The sequence below is a fragment of the Ovis canadensis genome, chromosome 8, assembly GCF_042477335.2.
Source record: "Ovis canadensis isolate MfBH-ARS-UI-01 breed Bighorn chromosome 8, ARS-UI_OviCan_v2, whole genome shotgun sequence".
NCBI classification, from domain to species: Eukaryota; Metazoa; Chordata; class Mammalia; order Artiodactyla; family Bovidae; genus Ovis; species Ovis canadensis.
Window position 1 is genome coordinate 71,566,548 of NC_091252.1, and position 13,185 is coordinate 71,579,732.

The 13,185-nt window shown below is 36.9% G+C and overlaps 1 protein-coding gene across 6 annotated transcripts in view; it reads right to left on the reverse strand.

Annotated features, from left to right (window-relative positions):
- Positions 1 to 13,185, reverse strand: part of AHI1 (Abelson helper integration site 1) — a 223,063-nt gene that overhangs the window by 178,758 nt on the left and 31,120 nt on the right. For all 6 annotated transcript variants that reach the window (XM_069599286.1, XM_069599285.1, XM_069599289.1 and 3 more), the window contains one exon: positions 5,717 to 5,898. In XM_069599286.1, the coding sequence (XP_069455387.1) occupies positions 5,717 to 5,898 (182 nt within the window). The remainder of the gene's footprint in view (positions 1 to 5,716; positions 5,899 to 13,185) is intronic.

Consider the following 13,185-nt stretch of genomic DNA (forward strand, 5'->3'; position numbering starts at 1 on the left):
CTCTATCTGCCTAAGAGTAGAAAGAGAAAACCCTCTCTAGTGGAAGATGTGACTCTGGAATTCTACATACAATGTCCAGCAAATAACAAAAAAGTTACTTGACATAAAAGAGACAAGACTATATGACCAATATCCAAGAGAAAACACAGAAAACAGAAGCAGACCCACAGATGATGTATACTGGAGTTAGCACACAAGGACTTTAAATAATTATGATTAATATGCTCAAGAAAAAAAGGAAAGAAGGACAAAATAATTTTTAAAAATGGAGACTTTCTACAGAGAATTGAAATTGATTTAAAAAAAAAACAGGCATTATGGAACTGAAAAATATATCACCTGAAATTAGGAATTCAATGGATGTATCTAAAAAAGCATATTGGATGCAAAGGAAGGCATGATTAGTGAACCAGAAGAAAAATCATTATAAATATCCAAAGCATAATGAAAAAAAAAAAGAACATCAGGAAAAAATCATAAGAAACATGTGGACAAACTTAACAGTGTTTATGAAGTTATTAATATCTAGAAAAACAGGAGAGGATGATGAAGAAGCCATATACAAAGCAATAATGAGTAAGAATTTTCCACAAGTGATAAATGGTATCAGTCAGTAAATTCTAAGCAGGGTGTCTTCCAACAAAGCTATATTTAGGCACAGCATGATAAAATTCTGAACCAAAGATAAATGGAAAATCTAAAGAGCAGGCAAAGGGGGAAAAAAAGACAACAGACTCTTCAAAGGCACAGAAATAAGATTACAGTTGGGATTAAAAAATGATGGAGCCCAGAAGACAACTGTATTAATAAGACTTCCTGCAACCTAAAATTATATATTAGCAAATATGCTTCAAAAATGAAGGTAAAGGCATTTTTAACACAACAAAATCTGAGTGAATTAGCTGGCCTGCACTGAAAGAAAGAATAAACTGAATTCTTAGCGCAGATAAAAAATGAAAAAAAAAAAAAAGGAAAAAGGAAATTTGGGAATGAATATAAATTAATATCAACTGTACAAAATGGTAACTGTAAAATCTGTGAAGCTTAAAATGCATGCAGTCCTAAGATGCATGATGAAAAACTAGAAGGCAGGAGGGAGACAGATGCAGAGAAACTACCTGACAAGATTCAAATGGAGTCAAATATTCTACTGTTTTAGCAGTGTTGGAGAAGTATATTCTGTTAGAGAGTTAGTTTGTATTAGACCATAAGTCAAGAATAAACTTACTGCTCTCAGAGCATGAGCAAAAAAAAAAAGTAGAAGAATGTGTAATTAATAAGTTAATAGAAGGAACAAATCTTTATAAGTAACCTCAACAACTCAAAAGAAGCCAAGGAGCATAAGGAACATAAAACACTTAGATGGTACAGAAAAACTAACAGTGATGTGATGAACGTAAGGACACAGAAATATCATAAACAAGAAGATACCTGGGAGTGGGGCACAAGAACACTTCACATTTACTGGGGACGTGTCCCTAAGGAGGTCACTGCCTGAGGGCTGAGATCCCACGTGTGCCGGAGTAGGGGAGGAAAACCAGTGAAGCCAAAAAAGAAAGGCATATGGACACAAAGTGGCTCAAACAAAGGCTGTGCAAAGCAGCACAGGCAGGGAGCCTCGGGGATTCGGAGGCAGAAGAGTAGAGTGCTATCTGGCCCCACCTAGACCTGGGGACCATGGACCAAGCAGAGAAAGGCTGTGCCTCCCCAACCAGGTTGGCACCACTTAGGGGCACACTGTGTGTGGAAGATGATGGAGAAATGAAGAAAGGTTAACAGTGTTCTATGCAAACTCAAACCATAATGGAGAATGCATCATTAGAGATTAAAAAGGACACTGTATATTGATTACTATAGACTGAATGCTTATGTCTCCCCCAAATTCACATGCTGAAATCCTAACCTTCAATGTGACAGTATTAAGAGGTTGGGCCTTTGGAAGATGATTAGATTATGAGGGTAGAGCCTTGATGAATGGGACTAGTGCCCTTATAAAACAGAACCCAGAAAGCCCTCTTGCCTCTTTCACATTGAATCTGCTAGCATCTGATCTTGGACTTCCCAGCCTCCAGAACCATGAGTTATAAATATTTACAATTTAAGGCATCCAGTCAAGGTATTTGGTTAGCAGCTTGAATGGACTATGACAATGACAAAAGTGTCAATTGGTTAGGAAGATAAAGCAATCCTAAGCACGTATATATATTCAATAACAAAGCTCCAAAATATGCAAAGAGAAAAATGACACAAAAACAGAAATGTAAAAGAATACTAGAAACTTTAATACTCATCGAATAGCTGATAGAATAAGCAGACCAAAAAAAAAAAAAAAATCAGTAAGATGAGAATACAGTAAACTTGATCTGACATATATAGGACACCACCACACCCAACGACATCAGAATCCACAGTCTTTTCACGTGCATGTGGCACACTTAGCAAACTCATCATAAGGTGGTCATAAAGCAGCCTCAATAAGTTCAAGAGACTGAAATAATTCACACTATGTTCACTGACAACGGAAGATAAAACCCAAAACCAAAAGATAACTAGAAAATCACCTGCTGCCTGAAACTAAACAAAACACTTCTAAATAAGGAGTGCTCAAAGGAGAAATTTAAATGGAAATTAAGAAATACTTTTACGGAATGATAAGAATATAGAACATATCAAAAATTTGTGGGATGCAGATAAAGTAGTGATTGCTGCTGCTGCTGCTAAGTCACTTCAGTTGTGTCTGACTCTGTGTGACCCCATATATGGCCTCCCACCAGGCTCCCCCATCCCTGGGATTCCCTAGGCAAGAACACTGGAGTGGGTTGCCATTTCCTTCTCCAATGCATGAAACTGAAAACTGAAAGTGAAGTCGCCCAGTCGAGTCCGACTCTTAGTGACACCACGGACTACAGCCTCCCAGGCTCCTCCGCCCATGGGATTTTCCAGGCAAGAGTACTGGAGTGGGGTGCCACTGCCTTCTCTGAAAGTAGTGCTTAGATGGTCATTTAATGCATTAGAAGCAAAGGATGACTTAAATCTTATAAAATCCTCCTTATAAAGTTAGAAATCAACAGCAAATCAAACCCAAAGAAACTTATAAAAGGAAATAATACAGACAGAAGAAATCACTAAAATTATATACATATCTATGATAGAATAAAAACAAAAGCTAAACGTTAGTCCTTTAAAAGTATTTATAAATTGAAAATGCTGAGACTGATGAAGAAATCGAGGGAAATCCAATTACCAGTATCAAGGGGTACCCTTTCAGATGCCACAGACATAAAAAATTTGAAAATCCATATTAAATGGACAAATTCCTCAAAAAATACAGTCTATCAAAGCTGACAGAATAAACAGAAAATATGAAGAATCTAATATTTCTTAAAGAAACTAAATCTGATTTAAAATTCTTCCCACAAAGAAAATCTTGGCCGAAAAATATTAGCAAATTCTTGCAAACATTTAAGGAAGAAATAACACCAGTTTATACAAATACAGAGAACTGAAAAAGGAAATATTTCTCAATTCTTTTTAAGACCACCAAAACTTTGATGTTAATTCCGGGTATTTCAACAACAGAGAAGTACAAACAAATCTCTCTCATGAACACAGGTACAAAAATTCTTAACAAACTATCAGCAAATCAAATCCAATAATACATTAAAAAAAAAAAAAGCTAATACATCACAACAAAGTAGGTGCCTCCTCTATCTCTGCCAGGAGTACAAAGATCGCTTAATAATCAAATAACAATCACATTAATAGAAAAAAGGGTAAAAATTAATATGATTATGTTAACAGACGCAGAAAAAGCATTTGATAAAATTCAGTATCTATGAATGATTAAAAGAAAAAAAAAACAATTAGCCAATTAGGAATAATCCAATAGGGGTATTTACAAAGAAGTCTATAGCAAAGTCTCACTCAATGGTAAAATAATGGATGCTCTCCCCTAAGGATGGCAGCTAGAGAACAGTATTTGTTATTACCACTTCTATTTAACACTATAATCAAAATTCTAGGCAGTGTATCAAGGGAAAAATAAGGAATAAGACATAAGAATAAAAAAAGAAGCAATAAAACTATCATTATTAACAGCAACATCTATTATAAAGCTATTGTATCTAAGACATGATAGTGATGTTAGTGTAAACCATCTAAGAATGGAGATTAGTGAAAATGACCAGCTTACACAGTCACCGTATTCATGATAAAAGTGACACTGAAATGCAGGGGCAAAGATGCTCTCTTCAGTAAATGGAATTAGGTCAAGTACATATTCATATATGAGAAAATAATGGGTCTGGACCACTACCTATCCCCATACATAAAAATCAATTCCAGGTAAACTGCAAATCTAAAAGTGAAAACTGAAACAAAAATCTTTTAGAAAATTATATATAGAGAAACACCTTCAGGACTTGGGAAAGATTTCTTATATCACAGCACTTAAAACCAAAGGGAAAAGCATGGAATACAATGGGCTATATAAAATCCTTAAATTTTGTTTTACTAAAGATATCAATACCAGTAGGAGAAAAATAATAAAACCCAGAGAGAGAAGATATTTGTGATATACATATATATGGCAAATGTACTCTTACATACACATGAAAAATTGTTATCTATTTATATAAAACATTCTCATAATTTAATTAGAAAAAGGCAGACAATTCCATTTCTTAAAAAATTACACAAAAGACTTGAACAAATTTACCATGAAGGAATCCAAGTAGGCAATAAACATGAATAAGATGCTCAACTGCATTAGTTACCATGGAAATCAAATCAAAGTCAAAATGGAATAATCACTAAACACTTATAAAGAATGACTAAAATTTTACAATACTGAAAATATAAATATTAGTGAAGATGTAGAGCAATGGAAACTCAAATACTGCCAGTATCTACTGATAAACCAAGTGTGGAAATGAGAAGTATCTGTTAAAGTGAAAAATATATATACTCTATGGCACAGAAACTCTACGCTAAGAATATGTCCAACAACAACCAAAAATGTATACACATGCTCATTAAAATATGTGACCAGAATGTTCATTATAGCTTTACTTATAATCGCTTAATACTAGCAACACCTCAAATGTTAATCAATAGAATAGGTAATTAATTGTGGTATATTCACACAATGGACATCTAAGTACAAAAACAGGACTGATGATACATAAGCTCCAGCGCATGCAACAACAGTATAAATCTCACACAAGATAATCTGGAGCAAAAAAAGCCACAAGTAAAGAGCATAGTATTTATAATTCTAACTATTTATCTTAAAATAGAAAAACAGGGAAAATCAACTTTGTGTTAGATGTTTAAAATAGTATTTACTCCTGCAGGACAATGAACTAGAAGGGAATTAGTGGGGGGCTTCTGAGTGCTAATGATCTGGTTCTTGATTTGGATGATGACTTTATTTAGGGGCAATAACATACAGAAGAAATCTGTGTCACAATAGCAACTACAACATTACTAATGATGACTCAAGTTAGACAAACTCATCACAGAGACCCACAGTTATAAATAAATGAATGTTACAATCTAGGCAAATCTAAGCCTGAGTATCAAATATTCTGTATTGGATTATTTTTTCAATTATACCATTTGGGACTAGATTTTCTTTAGTTTTAAGGACTAAAAGTCCCTGAATCAAGTTATGCCTACCAAGGCACACATTTTTCATTTAATTTGGATAACAAACCTGTTTTAGCCTTCTTTTTCTTTTTTTTCAGTCTGGATTTTGTGTCATCTTGCATGTTGTCTTCTACATTTTGTTCCTTTGAGCTCATATCATCATCCTGATGAGTCTCTGAAGTAACTGCTCCAACTGGAGATTCTTTCTTTTGTTCACCTTCAACTGGGTCATCAGAGATGATCGATGTACTGCAAATATAATCCAAGTTCAAGCCACTGGAAATGTACCATTATCATTATTACCCTGCAGCAAAGTTAACAGCAACTAGAGGCAAGGATAATCCTAAAAATAGCATTATTTTCTGCTGGGAGATACACATATTTTGTTATACACTAAAATGGTTAGCTGTCAAACTAAGTATTATGTGTACTAATTTACCCTTGGTGATGTTATATATCCCATGAGCCAAATTAAACTCATCTCTAAACTCCTGGGGAAAATGAAATTGTATTTTATGATCAATGGATCTGTTTTTACTTAGGATTGATAAAATCATCTTTACTCTACTGACAAGTAAATGAATAATGAACAAATCTCTATCGATTATTTAAAAGCAAAAAAAAAAAGGTGTTCTAATTTTGTTTTGTTTTCAAGAGGCTTCAGATATCCAACTTTTGATTTCTACGTAAAAATTAATTGCTTATGTTTTCCAGTGGCTTATGTGCCACTATGTTTTCAGAAGATTATCATTAAAGTTAAAATCTGCATCACACGAACTATTAATACTAAATGGTAAAGGGTAGCAGCCTTGAAGCACACTGATTTGTACGGAGAAATCAGCCTATTAATGCTTGTGACTTACCAAATAAACAAGGAATCTGCATCTAATAATCAAAAATTTACTTCCAATATATTTAGTCATATTTCAAAAAGGGTGTGAGAAATAAAGAGTAAAGAAATATTTCAAAGCAGTCATTCTAGAAAGTCATGTCATTTTATCATATCATCAAATACTGTTATTTAAAGAGAACAGTTACCCTTTGTATTTTTTTGTCATGTAAAGCATGGTTTTGTTTAAAATTCATAAACTGATCTTACTAAGAGTGAGTATGACTTACAGTTCATAACAGATACGGTAACTATGTGAAGAAATAAGATTTATGGTGTACTGTAGTAAGCAGTCTTTAAGGTGGCCTCCAATGATCCATGCCTCCTAATACTCATGCTGTTATTTAGTCACCAAGGCATGTCTGACTCTTTGTGACCCCATGGACTGTAGCTCACTAGGCTCCTCTGTGTATGGGATTTCTCAGGCAAGAATACTGGAGTGGGTTGCCATTTCCTCCTCCAGAGGATCTTCCTGATCCAGGGATTAAACCTGCGTCTCCTGCGTTGGGAGGTGGATTCTTTATCACTGAGCCACCAGGGAAGCCCCCTGATACTCATATCTTTGTGTAATCCTTTCTCTTTATTGTGGACTGGACCAAATAACTTACTTCTTATAGACAGATTATGATAAAAGTAATTGGTACCACTTCTATGATTAGGTTCCCAAAGGACTGTGACTTTGGTCTTGCATTTTCTCTTTCAGAGCCCTTGCTCAAGGGAAGCAAGTGGCCCTGTTGTGAGTAGCCCATGTGAAGAGGTTCACATGGTAAGGACCTGATGTCTTTGGCCAAAAGCCAGTCAGGATCTGAAACCTGCTAATGGCCACATGAGTGAGTTTAGCAGTGGACCATCCCATATCTTCCAACTGGCATGTCACTTGGCAGATCCACCCTTATCCAAGCCTTGAGATGACTACAGCCTGGGCTGACATCCTGACTGTAGCCTGTGAGAGGCCCTGAGTTAGAGATACCCACTAAGCCACTCAGGTTCCTGAACCATAGAAACTGGGAGACAATATATGTTTGTTGTTCTGAGCTGTTAAATTCTGGGCTAATTTTTAATGCATGTGCCTGTTAGCAACTCTGTTTGCCCTCTCTTTGTTACAACTGGTCGTCTAGCTTTTAATAAGAGGGGAACTATTTTTAGATGAGGACATTAAAGGAAACTGACCCTGAATATCAGAGAATTGTCAAATACAGGGGAAAAAAAAAAAAGTGTTTCCATCTCAAGTTGTTTATGCAGATGTAGATTACAAAAAACAAATTTACAGTAGTTAAAAGATAGTTTTCCCCTTGTTTACCCCAAGGAGAGACATATCTACTCACGGAAGTTCACACTGTATATGTAAGCATATACATATAAGTACTGTATATAAAAAAAGACTAAAGGAATACCAAATTGCTAACAGTGATTATCTCTGGATGGGTGGATTACTTATGTTTTCCTTTTTGGGTCTGTATGTTCTACAGTGAATAAATATTATTTGTAAAATAAGGGGAAAATATTATTTTTATTTATCTAAACAAGTATTTATAACTAAATAAAGGATGTAATTATGCAAAATAGGATGATAGTACTATTCCTGACAGAGTTGTCGAAAGGGGAAAAGCACATATTCCTTGTAAAGCATTAAGCACACAAGAAGGGGCCACATAAAGTTTAGCTGTTAGTATTGTACTGCCCATGTTTCCAAAAGAGGTTCCCAGGTGGTGCAGTAGTAAAGAATCCCTCTGCCAGTGTAGAAGATGCCAGAGATGCAGATTCAATTCCGGGGTCAGGAAGATCTCCTGGAGTAGGAAACGGCAACCCACTCCAGTATTCTTGCCTGGGAAATCCCTTGGACAGAGGAGCCTGGCAGACTAGAGTCCATGGGGTCTCAAAGACTCGAACATGACTGAGCAATTGAGCACGCACAGTACACATGTCCAAAAGGAGGACTAAACATTTTCTTTCTGAAACTGTAATAGGGAAGAACCTTTTGTATTCTATTACAAGTTAATCACTAAAGGATGTTGCCTGTGAGCTTAAATTATACATAATGGCCCGATTCTGGGAATCCTGCTTCCAAAGCAATGAGCATTAAGCTAAAATACCTTTGTTTAGCTCACGGAAACATCTTGACCAGGTCCATTTGTGAGTGACTGCAGGGAGGAAGAAATTAACACACTCCCTCTGGAGGATGATGGGAACCAGGACATGTTTGATTTTACTCCCTCCCCATTTAGTATAAAAGGAGCCTGAATTCTAATTCAGGCAAGATGGTGTTTTGGGGGGGTATGAGTCAACTGTTTTCTCAGTTTGCTGGTTTTCCAAATAAAGCAATTATTCCTTGCCCCAGCAACTTGTCTACCAATTATTGGCCTGTCGTGCAGTGAGCAGTACAAGCTTAAGCTTGGTAACAAATTTTGGTGAAGCCAGCCAGGAGCCTTGTAGCTGCCAAGACCACCTGTCCTGAGGATCTGATCTCCAAAATTCCCTTAAGTGGCACTGGCTGCCCCAAAACCTGGCAATTGGAGCAAGGAACCAACATTTGGGAGCTGAAGGGCTCTATATGGTAGGGTAAGTTGCTCCAGTGTGTATAGCCAGGAACTTCATTTCCTCCCCACCTTTGGGCTTTTTTTTCCTCAGGAATAAGTCAGTTTACTTTGTTGGGTATTGGAAAAGGAAATGGCAACCCACTCCAGTATTCCTGCCTGGAGAATCCAAGGGACAGAGGAGCCTCGTGGGCTGCCGTCTGTGGGATCGCAGAGTCGGACATGACTGAAGCGACTTAGCAGCAGCAGTAGCCACTGGGGAGAGTAAAGAATTGTAGGACTTCTACCTGATCTGTGAATTGGTTTTTTGGTTTCTTTGGATGCTAGCTAGCATTTGTTTGTGTTTTGTTTGTCCTGGAAAAGAAGGAATGTTTCATCTATCCCTAAAGAAAGTCCTCTGAAGTGCATTTTGCATAAGGGATCCTATTATCGCTCTGAACCCAATACTTTTGTACCTCTAGGTTCACCAGAAGTCAAAAATACCTTATTCCTGTTACAAAGTTTATCAGAAAGTAAAATAATGGGACAAAGCTTTAAGTAAATAAAAGTAAATGAAGTAAAGAGTTCTGGATATCTTATTCTAACAATGTGTGGCCCCAGTACCTCTAAAGATCTTCATCTTGGGACCCTGTGCACTACATACTGCTGTTCTTGCTATGTTAATTATGTCATTTTTGGTCATTTATTATGTTGTTACTGCATGTAAAACTCCCAGGACCAAACTTGAGGGTTTATTTTGGGTTTTCTGTTTGTTCTTTGGGTTTTTTTGTTTCATCTTGTGTGCTTTTGCTTCTCCATTTGCAGCCTTATCAGTTTGTGATATGTAAAACTTTTACTGATATGAAATTGGGAAAATGAAAAAAAAAAAATCTGTTCCTGTCCAAGAGTGGGACAGTCCAAGGAGAAAGATGTTGTACTTGGTTCCTAAAATCACCAAAAACTACACATAGAAACAGAAGCGTCTTTTCCATAAATATTAGTAAAATGGTTTCACCAGGTAGACAGCTGACCTTGATTTGTTCTGTCTGCCAGAAACCCAATTTGAATCTACCCTCTTTTACAACTGGGTTTTACATTGTCGTATCAGATTCATGGCTAAAATTTTGGAATGGGAACTATGAGGTCCCTGTGTTTGTGTGTTTGCACATGTGTTATAGATGTGTGGCACTGCCAAAATTAATTTGTAAAGGGGCACTATTTAATTGGCTTAATGGAAATTAAGTTCTTAAACAAATACTCAAATACAGTGAAACTGGCCAGAACAAGTTTCAGGTTTACATGATCTAGGGAATACTTAGTAAGGAAATAATATCTGGTATGAAAAGTTAGCTTAAACTTGTTTTTATATAGACATGTCTTTAGAGTCATCCACATTAAGTACAATACTTTTGTACCTCTAGGTTCACCAGAAGTCAAAAATACCTTATTCCTGTTACAAAGTTTATCAGAAAGTAAAATAATGGGACAAAGCTTTAAGTAAATATAAGTAAATGAAGTAAAGAGTTCTGGAGTAAACTCTATGGGAATAATGTTTTGGAAATGTCTATCTAGAATAGTCTCTCCAGATTTTCATAACTTGAAACTAAACCAAATTCTAAGGTACGACTGAACTTAATTAAGAAATCTTAAAGGTAAAGTGGTAAAAATCTGAATTTCTTTCTCTAGGAGGATAAAGTTTTATTAAAATATTGAACTACTTTTGGTAATTGTGAGTTTCTTTGTTTAAGTGATCTGTATTTGCCATTGAGATCTTTAATCATCATTGGTTAACTTTTGATATTTTTTAACAAACTTCCAAAAAGATCAAGTTTTAGGTGGAGTTCATCTGACCTCTGGCTAACTTGGAGTTTTTCAGAGGGTCTCTGGAACATCTCAAATTATTTCTCTCCATCTCAGAGAGGAATATAGAACTAATTGGGCTTATCTGGTACGTTTAATTGCATGGGAAGCATTATTAAATAAATAACACAACACTTCTTAGACTGTATCACATGGGTGAAGAAGTGAAGTGAAGTTGCTCAGTTGTGTCCAACTCTTTGCGACCCCATGGACTGTAGCCTACAGGCTCCTCCACCCCTGGGATTTTCCAGGCAAGAATACTGGAGTGGGTTGCCATTTCCCTCTCCAATCACATGGGTAAATGTTATTAATATTAATATTCTATAAATTATATACAGCTCCTAACATTCTGGTATAGCCTGGTAAATGATATTACTCATAATTTCAGTGTTGTCTTAAACTGTCTGTCACGGCATTAATCAGATTTCTATTCAAATGCATGTTGTAATCCCAGTTGGTTGATGCTAAAGCAAAAAGGTATCCTTTTAATGATAAACTGCTATTTTACAGAGGATTTTGAATGACTCTACAGGTATTTTGCGAAAAATTAGGGAAGAATGATAATCCTTTATGTGCAAGCATCTGTACTATTATCAGAAAAGAAGAAAAGGAAGGGAATGAAAGTGAGGAGATGTCGCTTCAAACCCTAATTCCTCAAACCTTAACTGACCCAGCCAATCTGGCCACTGTACCAATACACCCATCCTTCCTACCATTTTCCATTCCTACCTAGTCCCAATTTCTGACACTGGGGCTCAGGACTTCCCCTCCTTACAGGGATCAGTTAGAAAATCCTGTGTTAGTTTCTGGAGGAGAGGGACTTGTTCTGATATTGCCATTTAAGACCAGACAGGGCACCCGACTGGGCCAGAAGCTACTATGGGAACAGGGAAATTTCCCTTATGCTGTTATCTTATAGGGAGCCTAAATGCAAACAGCCAGCTGGCTGGGTTTCTCAAACTTGTTTAATTGGAAAGATCCCAACCCTCATAAGATTGCAACCCTTCTCATAGGGAGGATCCTCTATACATGGAGCCCACTTGACAGCACCCACAGCTGAACCAACTTAGGATCCCAGCAAGGGAAGAAGGCCCTCCTCAGCAGAGCACGACTTGTTAGTGCATCTTGGCAGGGCTTTGAAAAGGGACACCAAAGCAAAAGGGTTTGAACAATATTCAGGAAATTCAGCAAGACAAATGAAGACCTCTCAATTTTTGGAAAGGATTTATCAGACCTACAGACATCATACTAATACAGATCCTGAAAATATTAGAATGGCAAATTTGACCTTTTGGGGCAAAGTGCCTCAGATATCAGGAGAAAGTTATAAAAATTAGACGGAACATTTGGAATGAACATTTCTTAATTAGTAGATGTTGCTTTTTTAAACTATTTAACAGGGAAAAACAGAAGAAAGATGCAAAATGAAACATCACTTTTTTGGCAGAGGCACTGGATTCCCAGAAGGTAACTGAATGAGAGGTAAGTCCCCACTGGGGAAGGAATGATGCGTTTACTGTAAGGAGGAAGAACTCTGGAAAACAGAAACTGCTCTAGGCTGAAAACGAAGAACAACAAAAGATGAGAGCCTCTTATATGGCAGAGAGGGACACTCTGAATGAAAAGGCCCAAGGGTTCCCTTGGATTTGAGGCACTGAATTCTCCACAGGAACTCCAGGTAAAATTGACAGTGGGGAGTAAGTTGATTAATTTTCTGATAGACCTCACTCTGGTGAAGTTTTTCACCAGAAAAGTTTGACAGAGTCCCATCAGAATGCTGGAAATCTACAGAGTTCATGAAAAGCCCAGAAAAGCACACAGAGCTCTTTCCCCCAAGATCTTAAAAAAATCCCAAAGATTGCTGTCATCCCGCCCCAGATGGGGACTCAACACAGAGGAACCTGCCCCACCCTGCACTGAAAAAGAGATTTCACTTAAATACCCCAATTGCAAGAAATCTCAGGTAACCTGACAGTGTTGCTGTGGATACTTTTTCAGGGTGGGTGGAAGCGTATTCCATGAACAGAGAGTCTCTGAAAGCCCTCCGTTGGGAAATCATCTTGATTTGGATAAGCATTAAAACTTCATCCTGGAGACCACAATCAATAGGAAAAACCATAAATGTCACTAAAAATATTAATGTCAAGAGACATTTAACTTAGCATAAGGCCTTGCCAGTTGCCCTGCTATGGATCAATGGCTCCCAGAAGCAGGCTTAAATTAAGCACCTTTAAAATACTGTATGGTAGGCCATTCCAGGTGTCTGCCCAGGTA